This window comes from Gigantopelta aegis, chromosome 8, assembly GCF_016097555.1.
Source record: "Gigantopelta aegis isolate Gae_Host chromosome 8, Gae_host_genome, whole genome shotgun sequence".
NCBI lineage: Eukaryota > Metazoa > Mollusca > Gastropoda > Neomphalida > Peltospiridae > Gigantopelta > Gigantopelta aegis.
This window is the reverse complement of record NC_054706.1, coordinates 39,579,777-39,605,781: the sequence shown is the minus strand read 5'-3', so window position 1 is coordinate 39,605,781 and position 26,005 is coordinate 39,579,777. Positions and strand designations below refer to the sequence as shown.

At 40.6% G+C, this 26,005-nt stretch overlaps 1 protein-coding gene across 1 annotated transcript in view; it reads right to left on the bottom strand.

Moving 5' to 3' along the window:
* Nucleotides 1-3,895: 3,895 nt before the first annotated feature.
* Nucleotides 3,896-26,005, bottom strand: part of LOC121379038 (epithelial membrane protein 2-like) — a 60,169-nt gene continuing 38,059 nt past the window's right edge. The window contains exons 2-4 of the mRNA XM_041507481.1: nt 25,812-25,901; nt 15,931-16,068; nt 3,896-9,619 (exon numbers count right to left, since the gene is read on the bottom strand). Coding sequence (XP_041363415.1) covers nt 9,363-9,619; nt 15,931-16,068; nt 25,812-25,901 — 485 coding nt within the window. The 3' untranslated portion in view covers nt 3,896-9,362. The remainder of the gene's footprint in view (nt 9,620-15,930; nt 16,069-25,811; nt 25,902-26,005) is intronic.

Sequence of the window (26,005 nt, the reverse complement as noted above, 5' to 3'; positions counted from 1 at the left end):
TGTGGAGGAGAGGCTGGGCCAATGATTTATCTTTACCCAGGACAGCATTTATACCATAGTGTCTGCTTTCTCGAACACCTTCAACCCAACGAACCTTCAAATTATTGAACTTTCAAACCAATGAACGTTCGGGTCACTGAACCTTTAGCATTGTCACAGTGCTACAGTTTATACTTTGAAACAATACAGTTTATATACTTATTTTTTACACGTACAGTAAGAATTAGTTAATTGATAATCTGACGTCTACCATCTTATTATTAACATAGTATGTACTTAGTTGGCAATCTGCCAATCAGACCAATTAGTGTCCTGCAATAATAATAATTTACGAGCAGTCAAAGACGTCATACATTTTAGTTTCCTCGGGTATTGCAGCCGTCTTAACGGCAGGGGGTGGGGGTGGGGGGGGGGGTGGGGGGGGGGGGGGGGGGGGGGGGGGGGGGGGGGGGGGGGGGGGGGGGGGGGGGGGGGGGCGGGACGTAGCACAGTGGTAAAGCGTACGCCTGATGCGCAATCAGTCTAGGATCGATTCCCGTCGGTGGGCCCATTGGGCAATTTCTCGTTGCAGCCAGTGCACCACGACTTATATATCAAAGGCCGTGGTATGTGCTATCCTGTCTGTGGGATGGTGCATATAAAAGATCCCTTGCTATTAATGAAAAAAATGTAACGGGTTTCCTCTCTATGACTGTTTCAAAATGGCTATATGTTTGACATCCAATAGCCAATGATTAATAAATCAATGTGCTATAGTGGTGTCGTTAAACAAAACAAACTTGTCAGTCTTAACGGGTACACCATGCTAACTATAGATCACTACATGGATACGTGTTTGGTATGTGTCTGATAAATAAGTGTCCGTTACCTATCGACGAGAGTCTCGGGAAGAACAGGTTCTCTTCACACGCCTTGGTTCTCTGGCAAAGCACAAGAAGATTGGAAGATCCGAGTGACATTATTATAACCAAGTTTTATTTCATAATCATAACTTATTGTTACATGTTGGAGTTAGAAATAACAACTTACAATCCACACTGTGACTTCTGTTGTTCATTCATTTACATACGCCAGAACCATGCAAGGAAACGTTACACAACATTAGTATAGAGAACAGTCTCACAGACAACCGCATGCTATTTGAGACCACATCCACTACTAAGGCCAAACAGAACAATGTGTGTGGTTCCCATTACAAAAGCCAGAAATATTAGGGGAGGTAAATCGGCTCAACGATTTTCTTTAAGAAAATTATTTAGGGTAGGTAGGCATTGCATATAGTTTTCAAAGAAAGACAGAAAGAAATGTTTTATTTAACAACGCACTCAACACATTTTATTTACGGTTATATGGCGTCAGACATATGGTTAAGGACCACACAGATTTCGAGAGGAAACCCACTGTCGCCACTACATGGGCTACTCTTTCCGATTAGCAGCAAGGGATCTTTTATTTGCGCTTCCCACAGGCAGTATAGCACAAACCATGGCCTTTGTTGAACCAGTTATGGATCACTGGTCGGTGCAAATGGTTTACACCTACCCACTGAGCCTTGCGGAGCTCTCACTCAGGGTTTGGAGTCGATATCTGGATTAAAAGTCCCATGCCTCGACTGGGATCCGAACCCAGTACCTACCAGCCTGTAGACCGATAGCCTACCACGACGTCACCGAGGCCGGTATATAGTTTTCAAAGACAACTATTTTATATTAAGTTGAGTGGATCCATCGAGGTAGTTCGATCCTGCGATGCAAGCACTGATCTAAATCCCGCCCACACTAGAAGATATTGATTTATTAATCATCAGCTATTGCATGTCAAACAATTGGCAATTATGACATGTAGTCTTAAAGTTGTATCATAACCGAACACGAGCGGCGCTAGCGATGAGAGCGATTATTTTAGAAATAATTTATATAAATTTATTCCAAATATACATCTGTCACTAGCGGTTAGGATACTTGGCGTTTGAAATAAATGATTTCTAAAATAATTGCTCGCATCCGGTTAGGATACAGCTTAAGAGAGGAAACCTGATAAACGTTTTCAATAGTAGCAAGGGATCTTTTATGTGCACTATCCCAGAAGCAGAAAGGTTCATACTACGGCCTTTGGTTTACCAGTCGTGGCACACTGGTTGAGTGGACAAACAAATCTAATCAGAGAATGGGTCCACTACGGTGATTCAATCAAAATAAAGGACAAACTTTAAATCTGTTACCCCCCACCCTCCCTTTACATACAAAAATATATATAAACGTTTTCCCTTTAATATACTCTTTATGTAAGGGGGGGGGGGGGGGGTGGTGGTTAACACATTTCAATATATGTGGCTTTTACAGATGGGTGTATACTCTTACCATATATTAGTTTTAATAAAATGTATTGAAACGTTATCTTGTTACCAACAGAACTGATGTGCAGAGTCAAAACCCAAGGTGAGTAGTAAGAAAATACTCAAAGACTCGAGGTTGTAAAATATTTCTGTCGATACGCGACATAAACCCAACACATTAACGCTTCAAACAAAAACACGACTATTGTGAATATCGATTGACGGGTTTATTCGATGTGTAAAATGACAGAACAATAAATATCAAAAGGTATTAAAATAGAGATCTTGGAAGAAATAGTCACAAAGGTTGCACGGTGCTCAAAGTCAAACAACATAAAAATATACAAGGTTGCATAATACACATATGGACGTAGACAATATACAACATTGAATCAGACGTCGTAAAATAGAAAATGTACAATGCTGTGTTGCGCTTAACGCTTGAAGCAATATAGGAAACCTACAAGGTTGAACTACACGTCCTAACACGTAAAACGTATTTAAGGTTCAATTTAATAGATATAAGGTTGAATTACACGTAAAATAACAGATAAAATATGCGTGGTTGAATTAAACACAAAACAAAAAAGGTAATTACACAGTCATAAAAACATCATTAAAAACCCCCATGCAAGATTGAATTACACATCGTAAAAGAAGATAGAAATAATAATAACAATGTAAATGACGCAGAGTAGAGCAAATTTCGAAGAAAAACACTAATCTAGTTAAGTGGGCTATCGCAGTTATCTACATGTCACGAGGTACAAACCGAACCCAAGTGGGGCGTGGGGGGGGGGGGGGGGGGAGCTAACTGAATCGTACACTTTTAAAGGAAAAGAAATATTGTATGTTTTGTACTTGTGAAAATGCTGATTATTTTTAATGAATCCAAATGTATTAGTAACCAATGTAATTAACAAATAAAAATCAATGTGCAAAACACATAAAAACAAACAAAAACATTAATTTATATGTCTATAACCTATGCTGTACACATCTTTTTATCTATGACAAATAGATCAGATTTCCAAATCGTTGAGTTCTTTTCAGAATACATTTGACAGAGAGAAATAACAATGACAAATGTTTTTGTCGCATTTCAGAGTTTTATTACATTCATAGCAGTGTGAATGTTCCAGTACTTGTTATCGAATAGTAACTAAACACGTCCGTGATACGATTTACAAGATTAGTCTGATGGTCTTAGTATTGTCATCTAGTTAATCCATAGTCACAACTCGTATTACAAAAATCAATAGATCGCCTGAAATAAACTGTGGAATAAAGTAAAGTTTGTTTTATTTAACGACGCCACTAGAGCACATTGATTTTTTATTTTATCATCGGCTATTGGACGTCAAACATATGGTCATTCTGACACTGTTTTTAGAGGAAACCCGCTGTCGCCACATAGGCTACTCTTTTACGACAGGCAGCAAGGGATCTTTTATTTGCGCTTCCCACAGGCAGGATAGCACAAACCATGGCCTTTGTTGAACCAGTTATGGATCACTGGTCGGTGCAAGTGGTTTACACCTACCCATTAAGCCTTGCGGAGCACTGACTCAGGGTTTGGAGTCGGTATCTGGATTAAAAATCCCATGCCTCGACTGGGATCCGAACCCAGTACCTACCAGCCTGTAGACCGATGTCCTGCCACGACGCCACCGAGGCCGGTCCTGTGGAATAAAGGTGTATTTTATCCTACAACAAATTTGTCGGTTTTGATGAATCAGACAAAAGACAATAATTTATACCCAAAAATATAATATAATAATGCCAAAATTACCCCTCCAACCCCCAGACAACAATAAATAACCCACCCAAATCTCACAACTTTTAAATATATATTAAGATTTAAAGAATACGTTTTCTGTGGACTGCAAGGGAGGATCAAAAGGGAGAGGGAGCCTCTCCACGTCCCAAGTACCTTTTTATTTTAACAATTTGTATACAATTTTAATGTTGCAAGTGGCCATTTTCAGATGAGGCGCGCGCACGTATGTGTGTGTTCAACATGTACCACATCTAGGGCATTTACCAAATTAACCTTGACGTGCACATTTTTACCTCATTAATGTGTCATTAAATACAATAGGACCTTCTAAACCATGTATTACCCGCCATTAGATGTGGGTTTGGTCACTAATTTGAGCTTGGATTCACGTTAAAAAATAAAGATAAAAATGGAACATTTGTGTTACTTCCAAAACACTTTTCCTTTTGTTTTTACACCAATCCAAACACAAGTTATAAAAAAGAAAGAAGAAAGAAAAAGTTTAGGCTCAGGCTGGTACGAATTATTAGGACCATCATTTCGTACACAAATATAACCTTTAAACATCATTTTTCAGTAAATTACATTTAACGGATGGTAGACAGACTGCGTATGATAGGGTGTTCTTTTCAGTATATGTGGCATTTTGACTTTGGTTCCCCCTTGAAAATATTTCCTAAATTCGCCCTTGCATTTGGGTAAATAAACAGTTGGTAAATTGATTATTTTGTCTTCAAAATAAATACTTAAAAGTGACTGGATTTTTCTACATTTTTAACGACTAAAATTAGATAATGTGTTCAGTCGTCGTAATGTTGGTAGAAGCTCAAACTTCATTTGACAACCTAATATGTATATATTTTGGTGCATATAAAATTAATGAGAGGTAAAATCCAGCTTGGGCTACTACAAACATCAGGATGGCCAGAAACACATTGTGTATACACAAAGTCTGACGTTCTAAACAAAATGAATTTAATATGTAATTTTGGTTTTTAAATCTCTATTAGTGAGAAACAGTGGCTCCAAGCTCGGGGCAGTGTCTTCAATGGTAGAACGCCAACTCTCGCATGGATATACAGTAGGATAGTAAGTACATTATGTACATCTATATCATCGATTTTCAAATTAAAAAGTCGAAACAAAATCCAAGGTAGAAAGAAAGACAAGCACTGTGGCGAGTTTTAAGCGGAGCAATATATCACATTATATTTTATTCGTTTAAATGAACAGCATTATTTATTTGTTTATATTTAGGAAAGCAGTGGCCACCTCTCCCGACTCAAAATGTTTTGGGGGTTTAAAGACCTCCACTAACACTTCCCATCCATAGTTTCAATAAGTTAACAAAACTGATATCACAGAGAATGCCGTTTTCTGAACTGCAGCGCCCCCCCCCCCCCCCCCCAACCCCCCACAAAACAAATCTTGGATTCTCCCCTGCCACGCGAAGCGTAAAATAAACCCTAAGGTCATTCCTTTACGGTGGAGCCATTGGGTTATTCTCCGTTCCTAGCTATCACAAAATTCACGATTTCGTCCCTAACTGTCATTCTTTTGAGGCTAAACCGAAGTTGATTACCAGTTAACATTATATTAGACGACTAACTAGTGTAATATTTTCCTTTCCTTAGAACACATATACTTGTCTCCCTAGTTTGTTTAACAATCTTCCTTTCCTCGACCGAAATACATTACACATTGGCCTGGCTATTCCAGTAACAAAATTACGTATTTACATAGATATACATACATACATATATTACTTATCGATTATACTTCACGTAAAAATATTGAGACAAATATCAAAAATACAATGAGTAAAATCAATAATATGTAGAACTGACCCGCGTTCAGTGAAGTGTGGAGAGCAACACCGTGGAAAGCGTTTTGCACACTGGTAACACGCCAATGTTATGTCATTTCTCAACACGTTCTCAACCAGAATGTAAGACACACAACTGGCGTTTGAAGAACTTAAACATCGAACAGTACACGGAAATTCATAATAAAACAATATCGGCCGAATTTATAAAGCCTGTTTATGTGTAACTACCTACATTTACAATGCTTGAACACCTGCGTTTGTAACTACCTACATTTACAATGCTTGAACACCTGCGTTTAAGAAAAACAGGCTTCGTAAATTCGGCCCTAAATGTGTTTACAGTTTCAGCTAACAATGGCTTGTTGAAAACCGCGAAAGCCTCTGGGAGGAGGCCAGAGCCATTCACCGCCATGACGCCACCTGAATTTAAATGTGACCATGGAGCCGATAAAAGAGCTGCATCTAAGATATAACCCCCCCCCCCCCCACACACACACACACCCCAACCTTCCAGGGACCATACCACCTTGTCTCCTTGAAACAGATCTTCCCATACCAATATCAACCATTACTTTGTATTTCAATGTTCAAACATGGAATACAGAATAAATGATAGCATTACAAGTCAAGTATTGTTTCTAAAATCTACAACACAATAAACAGAGCGTGCACTATTTTCAAAGAGGTTCAACATTTTAATATGTACATGTTCTTAATGTAGAGAACAAACAAGCAAACATCATTAAAATAAAATATGTACAGAACAAAAACCAAACGTTGCACCCCAAAAAGTATCAAGTTACAGGCAATAAAACATGAATATGGAACTAGTTGGAAACACAGTTAGTACATGTATAATTCAACATATTAAAAACCTCAAATTTGCATAGAAAACAAATATTAGTTTTAGCTGCGTGCAACATTTGCTGTTGGAATTTGAGCGATAACAGATTTAGCTTGTCAACCGAAAGCCAATCATTTATGTCCTCTCAATATTTTGTGTTACTAATACGCAAACAGAAGATGATATGCACGCGCTACACAATGCGCATTGTTTGTACTACATGGTTACAGCTCTATAGTCCGAAGGTTCAGTGGTCCGAAGGTTCAACACTAACCCTAACCCTAGGTTCAGTAGTTCGAAGGTTTATAGACCTAACCCCGGACTATTGAACCTTCGGACCATTGAACCTTCTGACAATAGAGCGGTCCCCGTACTACATAACCACTGTGCTTTGTCTTGGGACTTCTGTACTAACATCGGTACGCGAATAGCGTGGCTGTAGATGAGTGCCAGTATTGGACTTGTTAATAATCTCAATGTATGTAGTAATTTCTGCATTAAGTGATTAGTAAGTAAACAAGAAAACAATGATGTCGAAACAATGCTATGCCTTTTTGTGAAATGTATTGACCATTATCCCGACTTTAGAAATTCACTTACTATTCATAACTTGGAACCCGACCTTTAAATGGCTCAAGATCTCGCCATGCCGTATGATAGTTTTAATATAAATGATTGCGATATTAATTCATCTTGATTTAAACCATGTTATAGAAAATCGCCCCATGGAGCATGTCTTATCCCCTAGTCATCCATAACGAAACAATCCCTTCTCTTAATAACAACGACCTTCGAGCTGCTGGATTATATACCCGGAATACACGCAATGAAAGTCCACAACTGACAGAACTTTCTGACAGTAGTGAACGTTCACAACTGTATCTTCACATCAGACCTGGTATCTGTCTCTAAACATCTAAACATTCGATGTCTACGTACAAGTCTAGCACCAGATTATATTATATATATGTGTGATAACAATATTAAATAACAGTCAACCAAGAAACAACCCGTTTCAAAATGGTTTTGGTTCTGTTTAGAAATCGGAGACATCTGTATTAATACGAACATTGCTATTGCATTGAACGTGAGCCTAATAGTACTGTTCTTTAAACACACGTTAATAGGGTATTATGACCAGTACATAATATATTGATTAATAATGAACTAACCGACCATTTTGTCAAGTAGGTTTGAATATTATGTATCAATCTAAAGCAAAGCCGTTCTACTGAAAGTATTCAAAGTACACGTGAACAAGTACATCCATATAGATACATCCGACAACGTTACTCTATGTATAACCCTACAGGAATGCAAAGAAACATTATGTTCTCGCAAATTGATTTACCATTCTTTACTATTTTGTGTTTACGTACAGCAAAGCCTGACGATCGATTTTCATTCTGAGACAATGAAACGAAACAATGACGCGAAAGAGAATGTTTTTAAAAACGTTTCGCAAACCTCCGAGACTGGAAGTAGAAAGTACCTACTGGACGGGAGTATCAGGTCGGTGGAAGGGGTCTGGTCACACATCGACGTCTCTCCAATACGTATTAATCTCACTCTTGTACAGACAGCCCAGTTGAGCTGAAACCTATGTCCAGGACAGCGTGCATGCATGTGTATGTGATCAATGTATGTGTATGTTTATATTGTGTCGGTCAACGATTCAAAAGCACCACATTCTTAATATTGTCTCATGGACCTGGCCCAATAACCAATGAAACATGGACAACTATCTGGCTCATTTGGTTTCTCATTGTTTTCTCGAAGCCCATTTGACAACAGTACCGGTTTAATGAAGAATTCGGACTATTAAACACGCAACTGGCTTAAGACTGCTCAACAAAACAAACCATTGGCATCGATAGACAATTACACCTTGGTTATGGGTACCTATGTATGTGATATTACATTCGCTCTGTTTTGTTAAGCTGTCTATCATCAACTAATTAAAGTTTACACAATTAAAACAATGTTCGTTCAAGTGATACTGAAATATAGACAACAAATGTGTGGAAAGATTGATTTGCACATATATAAAGAAAATAAATACTAGTATTATTCCAAACTGATGCAGCCTGGAAACCAAAATTTACCTTTGAAACGAAACACAAACAATAATGTATTGAAAAGGAACCTGACAACATAATGTTTGCTGACGTAGGTCTGGGAAACTCAGTGGCGAATTATTTGCCTCCAGCAAGGAATAATGTGGAGAAAAAATAAAATAAAATAATTTGACACACTATGTAAACATTTTGGGATGTTTAATATAACACGCAGAGCCAAACGGTTCATTTTAGAACCTGATTTGGTTTTATGGTACTTTTCGTATACCATTACCCATACGATCTAGGTTTAATGTCTTCAAATCTCCTGGTAACTTGGACACCCTTCACTGCTGCTGTTTGACCTGCCTATATATAAATCGATCGCGATCGCGATCCATAGACAGTATCCAATGTGCGGTGTTAAGGTTGTAAAACGCTCAGGCAGTGACACGTGCACCACACCATCCTTTGGGTCTTTGAAAGCTCCTGTAGACTCGGCCACGCTGCACGTGCTGCTACACACGACCCAACTGCATCGGTTCGTCCTCTTGAGCCAGAACATCATCAACGTCCGCCATTTCCGCTTTCCGCTTGTGCGACGTAAACAAGAATATCAGTCCCACGATGATGAAGACAACGAAGACCATCCAGGAGAAAACAAACGAGTACCCGTATGACGTCTGCGACTCTCCCGCCAACTGCAGATCCGTGGGCCGCTTCTCGTGCTGTGTGCTCTTCGAGAAGACTTCATTCAGCACGAGGATACAGCCACCTGGCAAAGAAAACATCACATCATTAGTGGGTTTCAAATCTATACCAGGCCCCATGGCAAAGAAAACTCCAAACTCAAGATTGCATCGAAGTTTCCGGTCCTTACATGCATACAATTTGTATGGCATTGCCATCACGATTGAGACGCCAGACCGTATTAAGCCCTGAGTCCAAGAGTTTTAAAGTTCTATAAGTACAGGGCGTCGTTTTATGTGGATTGAGACGCGACACCGTAGCCCTGAGTCTAAGAGTTTTAAAGTTCTAGAAGTACAGGGCGTCGTTTTATGTGGATTGAGACGCCAGACCGTATTAAGCCCCGAGTCTAAGAGTTTTAAAGTTATATAAGTACAGGGCGTCGTTTTATGTGGATTGAGACGCCAGACCGTATTAAGCCCAGAGTCTAAGAGTTTTAAAGTTATATAAGTACAGGGCGTCGTTTTATGTGGATTGAGACGCGACACCGTAGCCCTGAGTCTAAGAGTTTTAAAGTTCTAGAAGTACAGGGCATCGTTTTATGTGGATTGAGACGCCAGACCGTATTAAGCCCCGAGTCTAAGAGTTTTAAAGTTATATAAGTACAGGGCGTCGTTTTATGTGGATTGAGACGCCAGACCGTATTAAGCCCAGAGTCTAAGAGTTTTAAAGTTCTATAAGTACAGGGCGTCGTTTTATGTGGATTGAGACGCCAGACCGCATTAAGCCCCGAGTCTATGAGTTTTAAAGTTATATAAGTACAGGGCGTCGTTTTATGTGCATTGAGACGCCAGACCGCATTAAGCCCAGAGTCTAAGATTTTAAAGTTATATAAGTACAGGGCGTCGTTTTATGTGGATTGAGACGCCAGACCGTATTAAGCCCCGAGTCTAAGAGTTTTAAAGTTATATAAGTACAGGGCGTCGTTTTATGTGGATTGAGACGCCAGACCGTATTAAGCCCAGAGTCTAAGAGTTTTTAAAGTTATATAAGTACAGGGCGTCGTTTTATGTGGATTGAGACGCGACACCGTAGCCCTGAGTCTAAGAGTTTTAAAGTTCTAGAAGTACAGGGCGTCGTTTTATGTGGATTGAGACGCCAGACCGTATTAAGCCCCGAGTCTAAGAGTTTTAAAGTTATATAAGTACAGGGCGTCGTTTTATGTGGATTGAGACGCCAGACCGTATTAAGCCCAGAGTCTATAAGAGTTTTAAAGTTATATAAGTACAGGGCGTCGTTTTATGTGGATTGAGACGCGACACCGTAGTCCTGAGTCTAAGAGTTTTAAAGTTCTAGAAGTACAGGGCATCGTTTTATGTGGATTGAGACGCCAAACCGTATTAAGCCCCGAGTCTAAGAGTTTTAAAGTTATATAAGTACAGGGCGTCGTTTTATGTGGATTGAGACGCCAGACCGTATTAAGCCCAGAGTCTAAGAGTTTTAAAGTTCTATAAGTACAGGGCGTCGTTTTATGTGGATTGAGACGCCAGACCGCATTAAGCCCCGAGTCTATGAGTTTTAAAGTTATATAAGTACAGGGCGTCGTTTTATGTGCATTGAGACGCCAGACCGCATTAAGCCCAGAGTCTAAGAGTTTTAAAGTTATATAAGTACAGGGCGTCGTTTTATGTGGATTGAGACGCCAGACCGTATTAAGCCCCGAGTCTAAGAGTTTTAAAGTTATATAAGTACAGGGCGTCGTTTTATGTGGATTGAGACGCCAGACCGTATTAAGCCCAGAGTCTAAGAGTTTTAAAGTTATATAAGTACAGGGCGTCGTTTTATGTGGATTGAGACGCGACACCGTAGCCCTGAGTCTAAGAGTTTTAAAGTTCTAGAAGTACAGGGCGTCGTTTTATGTGGATTGAGACGCCAGACCGTATTAAGCCCCGAGTCTAAGAGTTTTAAAGTTATATAAGTACAGGGCGTCGTTTTATGTGGATTGAGACGCCAGACCGTATTAAGCCCAGAGTCTAAGAGTTTTAAAGTTATATAAGTACAGGGCGTCGTTTTATGTGGATTGAGACGTCAGACCGCATTAAGCCCTGAGTCTATGAGTTTTAAAGTTATATAAGTACAGGGCGTCGTTTTATGTGGATTGAGACGCCAGACAGCATTAAGCCCAGAGTCTAAGAGTTTTAAAGTTATATAAGTACAGGGCGTCGTTTTATGTGGATTGAGACGCCAGACCGTATTAAGCCCCGAGTCTAAGAGTTTTAAAGTTATATAAGTACAGGGCGTCGTTTTATGTGGATTGAGACGCCAGACCGTATTACGCCCCGAGTCTAAGAGTTTTAAAGTTTTATAAGTACAGGGCGTCGTTTTATGTGGATTGAGACGCCAGACCGTATTAAGCCCAGAGTCTAAGAGTTTTAAAGTTATATAAGTACAGGGCGTCGTTTTATGTGGATTGAGACGCGACACCGTAGCCCTGAGTCTAAGAGTTTTAAAGTTCTAGAAGTACAGGGCGTCGTTTTATGTGGATTGAGACGCCAGACCGTATTAAGCCCAGAGTCTAAGAGTTTTAAAGTTATATAAGTACAGGGCGTCGTTTTATGTGGATTGAGACGCCAGACCGTATTAAGCCCAGAGTCTAAGAGTTTTAAAGTTATATAAGTACAGGGCGTCATTTTATGTGGATTGAGACGCCAGACCGTATTAAGCCCAGAGTCTAAGAGTTTTAAAGTTATATAAGTACAGGGCGTCGTTTTATGTGGATTGAGACGCGACACCGTAGCCCCGAGTCTAAGAGTTTTAAAGTTCTATAAGTACAGGGCGTCGTTTTATGTGGATTGAGACGCCAGACCGCATTAAGCCCCGAGTCTAAGAGTTTTAAAGTTATATAAGTACAGGGCGTCGTTTTATGTGGATTGTTAATTGTCAACCATTTTTTTTTTTTTTTATAGCTTTCTACAACCCAACTCAAAGTTCCGTGACCCTCTAGGATTAGAATATGACATTAGTAAATTCCACGACTTTCCAGGATTTCCATGACCCGTACGAACCTTGCACCTTTTTGTTCTGTTTTAAATCATAAATGCTAATAGAGACGTTTAAAATTGGGTTGCAACTCTATGGATCCAACATATACACAGTCGGACTTGCTGGCACAAAATATACCTTTTTAAACCAAGAATATATTTTATTTGTGACAATTTCTAGAGTTTGTGACATTTTCAGCAGATATTTTAGTTATCATGACCATCACACCTTTAATAAAATTACTGCATTAAATATTCAGACATAATTTTGTTCTATCTTTGCATGACTACACAGTAAACATGTTCTGTATTATTCGCGTGTTGTGTTTCTGTTTGTCTCCGGTCGGCTGACTGCTCATTCCAAGTGATAGAATTTCATACTGGGAATGGTCATATTGTGTTAATCAGATCCAGTTTCCGTCTCTCCAGTTACAGATGTGTTCAAACCCAGCGAAATGTAACAACTCTTTGTTTTTCATCGATTCAGTGTTCGATTACACGGGCAGGCAAACTGCCTAGAACGACAACGATGATCGGTGATCTACAAACTCCGCCAAGACAAACACATCCTTCTGTAGATATAAATGAACTACAGTCTGCGGGTAGTTGACGGATCTGAGAGAGAAGACTGTCGGTTAATATATGCCACTCATAGGGTCTCCACAGGTATGTGCTGAGTCTAGTAAGACTGTCCGTTCACAAGACTCGAGTACCCGTGCAAGGAAGAGCACTCTCATTTATTTTATTATTTTTTTACGTCATTTTGCCATATGCTTGGTGCATGGAGGGAAAACAAAAGTCGAATGTGTGGAATGCCGTACAATGGCATGATTTGGCATCCATCTTCAGCGCTGGAATTAAGATGCATAATGCTAATTCACTTTATTCCTTACTAGTCTCATTATAATCTAGTGTAAGTATCAGGTACTCGGGTCCGGGTCGAGTTTGACACTCAAGTACCCGAGTCCAAGATGTTGAACTCGTAGAGGCCCTAGTCACTGAGATGATCACACGAGGTTAATGTATGTCATTCAGATGATCACACGAGGTTAATGTATGTCATTCAGATGATCACACGAGGTTAATGTATGTCATTCAGATAATCACACGAGGTTAATGTATGTCATTCAGATGCTCACACCAGGTTAATGTATGTCATTCAGATAATCACACCAGGTTAATGTATGAAATTCAGATGCTCACACCAGGTTAATGTATGTCATTCAGATGCTCACACCAGGTTAATGTATGTCACTCAGATGATCACACCAGGTTAATGTATGACATTCAGATGATCACCCCAGGTTAATATAAGTCACACATATGCTCACACCAGGATAATATATGTCACACATATGCTCACACCAGTTAATATAACGTCACTCAGATGATCACACCAGGCTAATATATGTCACTCAGATTCTCACAGCAGGTTAATATACGTCACTCAGATGCTCACACCAGGCTAATATATGTCACACATATGCTCACACCAGTTAATATACGTCACTCAGATGCTCACACCAGGTTAATATACGTCATTCAGATGCTCACACCAGGCTAATATATGTCACAAATATGCCCACACCAGGCTAATATGTCACACATATGCTCACACCAGGTTAATATACGTCACTCAGATGCTCACACCAGGCTAATATATGTCACTCAGATGCTCACACCAGGTTAATGTATGTCACTCAGATGCTCACACCATGGCTGCAATAGAAGCATCTAACCGGCTCTATGACGCAGCGATATCCGTAGGTACTGGGTTCGTGTTCCCGTGTGAACTCGAAACCAGAGTGACTATACTGCTAGTCTCAATGGACTTACACATATCGACCAGACCTCCAATACTAATGTATCAAAGGCTGTGGTATGTCCTCGCATGTCGTCTACAAGATCGCTCATCGGTAGAAGTAAGTGGAGGCAGTCGCTTTCCTCTCTCTCGCACACCCTACTCGATTACAAAGAGAGACAGAGTTGTGAACCTACATCACGTGCTTGCACATTTATGTAAGCACGACGATACATTATGATTATCACATGCTAGCTATCTGCCATTCTGAATTACGTGGAAGATACTGAACACGTCGATTAAAACCAGATACCAGCATTGTGTAGAATAAAAACCCCAAACACTGGATGTTAGCCAACCTTCATACAGAACTACATGGAGTAAACCGCAAGTCGGCCAACCTCCATACAGAACTACATGGAGTAAACCGCAAGTCGGCCAACCTCCATACAGAACTACATGGAGTAAACCGCAAGTCGGCCAACCTCCATACAGAACTACATGGAGTAAACCGCAAGTCGGCCAACCTCCATACAGAACTACATGGAGTAAACCGCAAGTCGGCCAACCTCCATACTGAACTACATGGAGTAAATCGCAAGTCGGCCAACCTCCATACAGAACTACATGGAGTAAACCGCAAGTCGGCCAACCTCCATACTGAACTACATGGAGTAAACCGCAAGTCGGCCAACCTCCATACAGAACTACATGGAGTAAACCGCAAGTCGGCCAACCTCCATACAGAACTACATGGAGTAAACCGCAAGTCGGCCAACCTCCATACTGAACTACATGGAGTAAACCGCAAGTCGGCCAACCTCCATACAGAACTACATGGAGTAAACCGCAAGTCGGCCAACCTCCATACTGAACTACATGGAGTAAATCGCAAGTCGGCCAACCTCCATACTGAACTACATGGAGTAAATCGCAAGTCGGCCAACCTCAATACTGAACTACAGGGAGTAAATCGCAAGTCGGCCAACCTCAATACTGAACTACATGGAGTAAACCGCAAGTCGGCCAACCTCAATACTGAACCTACAGGGAGTAAATCGCAAGTCGGCCAACCTCAATACTGAACTACAGGGAGTAAATCGCAAGTCGGCCAACCTCAATACTGAACTACATGGAGTAAACCGCAAGTCGGCCAACCTCAATACTGAACTACAGGGAGTAAATCGCAAGTCGGCCAACCTCAATACTGAACTACAGGGAGTAAATCGCAAGTCGGCCAACCTCAATACTGAACCACGTTCAATAAATCTTATGTCGGCTATCCGACCATATACATCATGGAATAAACTATGCACGTATTTGTATTTTAACTCGCAATAAAACAGCAGTTATAAGAAACTAGAAATGCACGTTTATAAACTATATATATATATCTCTCCTTAAAGAATGCTTTTAACTACTGATTTTCTATTTGTCATTGTAAATATTAATTTTAAAGTAATTCCTCATATGGTGTCGTCTGGAGGCCTGAATGTACTGATTAGTGTTTCCAGTTACAGGTATTATTAATTAGAGGGAGTAGTTGGCCCCACTGACCTGCCATAAGATGAAGTAACGCCGTCAGTCTCTTGATGATGTACCTCGGACGACGTAACGTGTAGAAGGCGAAGCAATGACCCAGACTTATGACGATGATGGCGATGATTGTGAATGCAATGGCTGTCCTGGTGTAGTCTGAAAAAAACATGATAGAAGTGACCACCAACTTTATTAATTTTAACTTATTTTCGTGCTTATATCCCATTAAGGTTCAAGCACGCTGTCCTGGGTATCAGCTATCTGGGCTGTCTGTCCAGGACAGTGGGTTAGTTGCTAGTGGTTAGTGAGAAAGAAGAGGGTGTAGACGTCTTACACCTACCCACTGAGTCGTTAAAACTCGCTCTGGGTGGGAGGCGGTACAGCGCTGCGAACTCTGTACCTACCAGCCTTATGTCCGATGGTTTAATCACGACACCACCGAGGTCGGTTCCACACAGACTGCCATTTCTCAGAGGGTCAACCAACGAATAGTGATGACTGTGTAGCAGTAGTGACTGATGACTGTGTAGCAGTAGTGTAAATACATTATCAACTCCGGGGACGTGACAGTCGGTCCCAGCTACGCTGATTTGTTTTCGTTCTGTTGTTAATGGTAATCAAGGAATTCCAATTCGTAACGTTTAACCAACACAATATTTGTGTGCGAGCTTGCGTGTGTGTGTGTGTGCGTGAGAGAGAGAGAGAGAGAGAGAGAGAGAGAGAGAGAGAGAGAGAGAGAGAGAGAGAGAGAGAGAGAGAGAGAGAGAGAGAGAGAGAGAGAGAGAGAGAGAGAGAGAGAGGCCTACACAGACACAGTATATATATATATATATATATATATATATATATATATATATATATATATATACTGAACAAAAAAAGAAACTTCCGATTTGTACATATAGTATTTGTTGTGTTAAAGAATTCATTGTGTAATGAAATTATATAGGTAGTATTAGCCTTGAGCTGTATTATCAGGATTCATGAATTTTATCGATTATTTTTGCACTGTTAATCGTCGACAACGTGAAATTCAATTTGCACATGCATGCATGGTTCGACATGTCCCGTGTAGTATTCTGTCAATTTGTTTTACTTGTCTTACTGACATTGTTGTCAAGCGAACGAAAACGCTTCAAAATTTGTAAAAAAATTAACGTTTTTTACATTGTAGCATTTTTAGTATGCCAAGAATACCCAATAATTTACGCGAACGGGCGATTGGCATGCTTGATGCTGGCATGTCGACAGAAGACGTTGCAAGGCATGTTGGGAGTTCTACTCGAGCGATACGAAATCTTCGCGTAAGATTTCGAACGACAGGAAGCACCAACGACTTGCCACCTCGTGGACGTCCGCGTGTTACAACACGTGGTCAAGACCGCTATATCATGAACACGCATTTGCGCAATCGATTCCAAACTGCCACTGCTACTGTTGCTAACACACCTGGGCTTCACAATAACCGAATCAGTGGGCAAACTATTCGTAATCGTCTGCGGGAGAACGGTTTACATGCACGACGTCCTTACGTCGGATGCGTTTTAACGCAACGTCATCGTCTAAATCGTCTTAATTGGGCACGTGTACACACTCGTTGGATACGGCGACGCTGGAATACCATTCTTTTTTCGGATGAATCCCGATTTTCTTTACAACGTGGTGATGGCAGGGTGCGCGTCTACCGTTGGAGAAATGAACGCTATGCTGACTGTTGTGTTCTTGAACGAGATCGTTTCGGGGGTGGGGGTTCTGTCATGGTCTGGGCAGCCATTGCTCATGGTTATCGTTCACCACTAGTCGTCATTGATGGCAATTTAAATGCTCAACGTTACTGCGATGAAATTCTCGCTCATCACGTCATTCCTCTGTTCCATAACAACGCCAACATCTCGATTTTTCAGCATGATAATGCCACCTCTCATACAGCTAGAGACACTGTAAATTTTCTTAGGACAAATAACATTGATTTCATTGATGACTGGCCCACTAAATGTCCTGATCTCAACCCCATCGAGCATGCCTGGGATAGTCTGGACAGACGATTGAGGCATCGTCCCAACCCACCCGCTAACGTCAACGAACTTCGTCAAGCGCTCATTCAGGAATGGAACAATATTCCACAGGCAGAAATCAACACTTTAGTCAATTCTATGCGCCTGCGATGCACTGCAGTGGTCAATTCAAGAGATGGTCATACCAGTTATTAAGTGGTTTTTTTATTTTTAACCCCTACGACACTTGGTCAAAATTTCTCCCAGTTTCTTTTAACCTATGGCCATGATTTTTGCACCAAACGATGCATCATGGAACACTCTTTAAACGCATATATAACAATTATTCCCCCGGTTTGTTTTCATCACGTTATGTTCAAGCAAAGTTAGCGGAAGTTTCTTATTTTGTTCAGTATATATATATGTGTGTGTGTGTGTATGCGCGCGCGCGCGCGTATGTGTGTGCGTGTATGTGTGTGTGTTGGCCCGTGAACACGTGTGTACGTGTATGTGTAAGCATAAAAAAAATGGATTGTATGCAGTCTCCTACACACACACACACACCCACCCCCCCACTTCCCATTACTATGAAATAACAGCAGACTAAATATAACAGTACACACGAGATCTGTAATTTTATGATGGATCATCACAAATACAGCCCCCATCCTCTAAGAACAAAGTAAACTATTGCCCTGAAGTATAGAGTACTGTTGTAGAAGAAAGGTCTGTATGCAGTCTGTTAGTAAACATCACTCATTCTGTTCTGCTTGATCGCCATTTACTGACAGCCTCACGAAGAACTGAAGGGAAGAAGTAAACTTTGGGTGTTTAACGATCGACGATCGCTTACTTCGATCATTACAAAAACAGCTGCCTGGTAATGGGTCAGAATTGGTGACTCTGACGCCCAGTGAGTACGTAATAATGCCAAGTGGACAGCACAATTTCCTGGTGCGAATTTTCGCATATGGCAATCCCAGTAACACGCGAGTCCTCAGTCAGTTATGTGTTCCATGTATTGAACTATACGTCAAAGGAAAGCTAGGCAAAACCAATTGTTACCGAAAATACCCATTGAAGGTGGACACAATCAACGTAAACATACGCCATAGCAATAACTAACAGTCGTATGGATCTTATGGAAAGTAGTTTGATTGTATCAAACATAAACAGTTAATTCAGTTGCTGTGATACACAGATGAACTTGAACTACTTGGCATAGAAAAGAAATGTTTTATTTTAACGACGCACTCAACACATTTTATTTACGGTTATATGGCGTCAGACATATGGTTAAGTACCACACAGATTTTGAGAGGAACCCCGCTGACGCCACTTCATGGGCTACTCTTTCCGATTAGCAGCAAGGGATCTTTTATTTGCGCTTCCAACAGGCAGGATAGCACAAACCATGGCCTTTGTTGAACCAGTTATGGATCACTGGTCGGTGCAAGTGGTTTTGCACCTACCCATTGAGCCTTGCGGAGCACTCACTCAGGGTTTAGAGTCGGTATCTGGATTATAAATCCCATGCCTCGACTGGGATCCGAACCCAGTACCTACCAGCCTGTAGACCGATGGCCTAACCACGACGCCACCGAGGCCGGTCTACTTGGCATAGAAGACACACGAGTCGAGTGTAGATCATTCTCATGACAACCAGTAAAGTAATTGATATTTGATTACCATTACTTGTCCAACACGAGTTAGTTAAATGTGTGGAACACAAAACGTTCGCTTTCCATCGGCGACCATGTAATTAAAAATATTCCATGATATATAAACAAAAACATATTTTATGCCTAGTGACTCCTATGTCAAAAAATCAGATTTGATTAAATTTATAAACAGCTTCTCGACAGTTCAGAAAGAATCAATTTGCTATCATTCACACACTATTTATTAATTTAACCCCCATCATGCTGGATAAAGAAGATTTACCTAAAGAAATACCATGTCAAATAATTACAAATAGAAATACTAATAATTATGGATATAACTACTTATTAAGAATACCCACTCCCAAATACTAGTAATTACAAATAGAAATACTAATAATTATGGATATAACTACTTATTAAGAATACCCACTCCCAAATACTAGTAATTACAAATAGATCTACTTAAAGAATACATTCTCACAATTACTAGACATTTTAAATAGAACTACTTATTTAAAAAACCTGCTCCGAAACAGTAGTAATTATCATTAGATCTACTGAGAGAATACCCTCTCCCAAATGTAAAAAAACCCCACCCTACCCCATTTATTTAAAGAATACTACTCCGAAATCACAATCATCATGAGAATGTAACCTCAATCATATATAACCTAAATTATATCAAAACCAGAAAAACACCATAAGCCATAAGACTGATTAAGTTGCCCCCCTGTCGTCTATTCTGGCCATAATAGCAGCGAGTAATAGAGCCAAAGTGTAGGTTGCTTGTGACAGAGAGTAGCGCCATCACTAGGGCAGGGCGCTAATAGTTTATAGGAACATTAAAACATCACGAGCTAAATGACAGCTCACTGATTATTGGACCCTCGACACCGATTAAGCACCGACAATGGCATCATGGGTGTTTCTCAAATCATATGTCATTAACAAACTGAAGGTTTTTGATTTATAATCATCGTCCACCAATAACCATACAATACCATCGAGAATTCCCATGAGGCGAGCTTTCGGATAAATATACACCTCAATAAAAGTTAAGCAACACTCAAACACGACTAGAGCACACATATATATTTATTAATCATCGGCTATTGAATGTAATTAGTAATTTTGACACGTGGTCTTAGAGGTAACCCGCTAAATCTTTTATATGCACTTTCCCACAAACAGCATAACACATACCACGGCCTTTGGTATACCAGTCGTGGGGAACTGGTTCGAACGGGGGAAAATCCAATGCGAGTGCTCTACCGACTTGGCTAGATTCCGCCCAGGGCTGGACGTAGCCCAGTGGTAAAGCGCTCGCTTGATGCGCGGTCGGTTTGTGATCGATAGCCGTCGGTGGGCTCATTGGACTATTTCTCGTTCCAGCCGGTGCACCACGACTGGTATATCAAAGTCTGTGGTATGTGCTATGCTGTCTGGGATGGTGAATATAAAAGATCCCTTGCTACTAATAGAAAAATCCTGTCATGGACAGAACTCTCTGGCGAAGTCAACGGTTGTGCCCACGACAGGCATGCTTGAACAGTTCTCTGATGGAAGCACGCCAAACATTACCCACATCCACACAATGGAAAAATGTAGCGGGTTTCCTCTCTAAGAGTATAACCTAGCTGAATATCTGTGCAACATTTTAAGTCAATGTGTTAAATATAGACTCCGTCAATCCAGAATGTGGAAGAATTTACACAAACACATAGCGAGGATTGGCAGAGAATCCTCTTATTACAAAACAGGTGATTCATTGTGAGTGCGAGGAGGCGCCATCCGTGCAACTGACACCTCCAGCTGTTAGTGCGACACTCACGCCAGTAGTTCTCAGTCCACGTGGTGGATTCACGAAGTACTGGTGGCACTGTTACCACATCAGAGTATGTACAGTGTACTAGTATACAGACTGACACCGCCAGCTGTTAATATGACACTCACATTAGTAGTTCTCAGTCCACGTGGTGGATTCACGAAGTACTGGTGGCACTGTTACCACACCAGAGTATGTACAGTGTACTAGTATACAGACTGACACCGCCAGCTGTTAATATGACACTCACATTAGTAGTTCTCAGTCCACGTGGTGGATTCACGAAGTACTGGTGGCACTGTTACCACACCAGAGTATGTACAGTGTACTAGTATCAGACTGACACCTCCAGCTGTTAATATGACACTCACATTAGTAGTTCTCAGTCCACGTGGTGGATTCACGAAGTACTGGTGGCACTGTGACCACATCAGAGTATGTACAGTCTAATAGTATACAGACTGACACCTCCAGCTGGTTGTGTGACACTCACACTAGTGGTTTTTAGTCCATGGGCATACCTAATCCTTGTTGTAAAATAAAATTAATTAATACCTCTTGAAAAACCATTTGAATAAAACAAATTAATCTTTTAAATGTGTATTCCTTTTTGTGGCTAGTCAACATAGCTGTACACTTTTCCGATTCGATATCTGAATCATACACAGTGATTTAACTCCATTTGATCATACAAATAAAACAAATCTGGGGGGAAATCGAGTTGTGCTTAACTTTTGCTGAGGTGTATAGATCGGCGGTTACAATAATTATTTATTATTGCCAGCCATTAATGTAAAAAGCATTAGGTAGTATACTACCCATGCAAGCAGCACTGTAACACTTGGCAAGACATCGTGATTATAACAGACCTCACATTTTACACTAATGGCATTATATGACACGAACACGGAACTAGTTTATTCAGTGATGGCAAATATTGTTACTGAACATTTACATGAAAAGTAATTATACATGCGGTGCAGAACACGATTTTAATAAATATTCGATTTATAACCTAGTTGTGCATAATATAACAAAAACAACACTTAAACCTGTTGTTTGTCAAACGCAAGAAGATTTGCCATTCACAGCAAAAAATAATAATATTTGTCTGATACTATCTTCAAAACGAATGAATTAATGAATGTTTAACGACGCCCCATTATGAAAAATACATCGGCTACTGGGTGTCAGACTATGGTAAATCTGCAAAACGATGCATAACCAAAAAGCATGCATATCTACAAGGGATGTAACTCAACAAGATTTTTATGAAGGAAGACGTTGTTAACGGACGTAGTATCCAAGACAACTGGCGCCACTGAAAGAACAGGTGTATATCTTAAACTATGATTATTAAACTATGATTATTTGGTACCTAACACATGACTGTTTTCAAACGTGGTCTAGACAGCGAGAGAACCCGCCGCCGTCACACAAGCTACTCTTAAAGGGACTGTCCTGAGATTGTCGCTATTGTAACATGCTTACCACAGGCAGATCCTTTTCGAGGACTAAAACTACATATCAAGAATGTTTTCCTGTTTAGAATATCAGTGTCTGTATAAACATGCTAGGTGTGTGCTGTCGTGAAGTCCTAATGTTTGTAGAAGGAAGGAAATGTTTTATTTAACGACACACTCAACATATTTTATTTACGGTTATATGGCGTCAGACATATTGAGAGAGAATGAATGAATGTTTAACGACACCCCAGCACGAAAAATACATCGGCTATTGGGTGTCAAACTATGGTAATGCAAACAAATAAGGTGATGATCAACATCAATATAAAAATTCAAGATTTAAATAAAAACAGTGTAAAGAACTGTGCAAAAAATACAAATATCACAGATAGATACTGACTATTAATCAAAATTTTAATTTGTGCTGTATTGGCCATTCTCAAAGAGAATGTTACACCCCTGCACCACGGTGAGGTTACAGCACGCGCAGGGGGTACTGAGAGAGAAAACCTGCTGTTGCCACTTTATGGGCTACTCTTTTCGATTAGCAGCAAGGGATCTTTTATATGGACCATCTCAGACAGGGTAGTACATACCCCGGTCTTTGATATGCCAGTCGTCGTGCAATGGCTGGAGCGAGAAATAGCCCAACTGGCCCACCGACGGGGATCGATCCCAGACCGACCGCGCATCAAGCAAGCATTTTACCACTGGGCTACATCCCGCCCTGTTCCTAGAAGCCCAAACCGGACTTTACCATGCACTAATTTAGTACCCATGACAAAAATATATATTACTAAGTAAAATGAAAAATAACCGCTACAAACATTAATAACGAGCTTTAGCTCAGTCGATATAGCGCTCGTCTGAGGTGCTTGCATTGCAGTATCAAACCGTCTCCATGGACCATTCTCCGATTGGGTTTCTCCCCGTTCCAACCAGTGCCCCACGGCTGGTATATCAAAGGCCGTGGTATATACTATCCTGTATGTGGGATGGTGCATAAAAAGACCCCTTATTGCTAACGGGAAAATGTAGCGGCTTTTCTTTAAAATAAAGCGTTTAACATTCAATAGCTGATAATTAATAAATCAATGTGCTCTAGTGGCGTCGTTAAGCAAAACAAACTTTTGACTATCACTGAGTTACATCCCGCCCTTGACAAGAATGATAACATAAACATTGTTAATATAGCTGATTTAACGGTTGCTAGGAACCACCATTATCCACCGATGTCTGTCCTGAAATCGCACGTCGAACAGTCGAAAAAAACCCACAGGACAGCGTGCTTGGACTCCAACTAGATACAATAACTACGAACGTTCATCAGTGATAAATAACATTGTTATTGTTTTCTCATTATAAACATACGAACACAACGCGTAACATCAAATACTTTGGCTATTAGCCTTCCGTTAATGCCTGGAACAAGTATGTTAAACATTACCACGTGTTAATCGTACCTGATTATTATTTTGAAAACAGATGGGTTTTTCACTCAGTTACAAAAATATACAACATATTATTCTAAATCACCTATTTTGGTTAACGTACAGTGGTGAGAATGTGTAGACAATCGGTACACTGTACAACAAAAAAACAAATATTTATTTCTAAGCATCCATGGTGGATGCAAGACACCCCCCCAAAAAAAAACCCCACCCCCCCACCAAAAAACACACACCAATGGATGAATTAATGAATGCATAATTTATTTAGCGACATATGACTAAGAACAACACAAATAATGAGAGTGGAAACCCGCTGCCACCACAGCATAAAATACTCTTTTCGATTAGCAGCATGGGTCGTTTATAAGCACCCCCCAGATACATACACCAATTGCGGAGAACTGGCTAGAACAAGAAATAAGCCTAAATTGACCTCGCATCAAACGAGCGCTTTACCACTGGGCTACATTCCGCTCAATGGAACAAAATTTAAGGAGATTCAAAGAGATTGTAGAACTGAAATGCGGGACAGAACTCGGAAAGGTGTAGCGATCGCGTAACGAGCATTCTGGCGTAGAATGGATCGTCCACGGTGGACTCAGTGTGTAGTTTCCCCCCAGTTCCAACCGGAACAACACCACTGTTTACAACATTCATCGTAGTATGTGCTGTCCTGCAATGAGTAAGGTGTATACAAATACGTTGCTGTTATTTGGTAAGGCTAGCCTATGTGGCGGCAACGGGCTCCCAAGTAGTACACGTTCTATAGACCAAGCCACCAATATATAGCCATAGTTTATAATGTGCTGAGGTGTCGTGAAATAAATATTCATTTTCTAGACATTTGTCATCATTTGGGGCGGGACGTAGCCAGTGGTAAAACGCTCGCTTGATACGCGGTCGGTCAGGGATCGATTCCCATCGTCCCAGCCAGTCCACCACGACTGGTATATCAAAGACGATGCTATGTGCTATCTTGTCTGTGGGATGGCGCATGTAAAATATTCCTTGTTACTAATGGAAAATGTAGCGAGTTTCCTCTCTAACACCATATGTCAGAATTACCAAAGTTTCACATCCAATAGCCGATGATTAATAAATCAATGTGCTCTAGTGGTGTCGTTAAACAAACAAACAAACTTGTCATGATTTGAGCAACTGGTTGTGCACTGATTGTTAAAGTTTGTCTTGTTTAACGACACCACTAGAGTACATTGATTTATTAATCATTGGCTATTGGATATCAAACATTTGGAAATTAGAGAGGAAACCCGTTACATTTTTCCATTAGTAGCAAGGGATTTTTTTATATGCACCACCCCACAAGCAGGATAGCACATACCACATCCTTTGATATACCAGTCGTGGTGTACTGGCTGGGACGAGAAATAGCCCAATGGGCCCACCAACGAGGATCGATCCCAAACCAACCGCGAATGAAGCGAACGCTTTACCACTGGGCTACGTCCTGCCCCATGTGTACTGACCGCGTCTCTTACCCAGGTTGCCCATGTACTGACTGTCCCGATGATTTCCAACCCGCATCTCTTCCTCCGTGGGAAACAAGTTGTGGGAGAAGCATTCATCACCTGAAAGAGACAAACCACAATTTTATCTCTGACAATGATGTGCATAGGCGTACGGGTTCCCATTTTCGTAGGGGGCACAGGCTGGCTTTTGCCCGAATTACGAA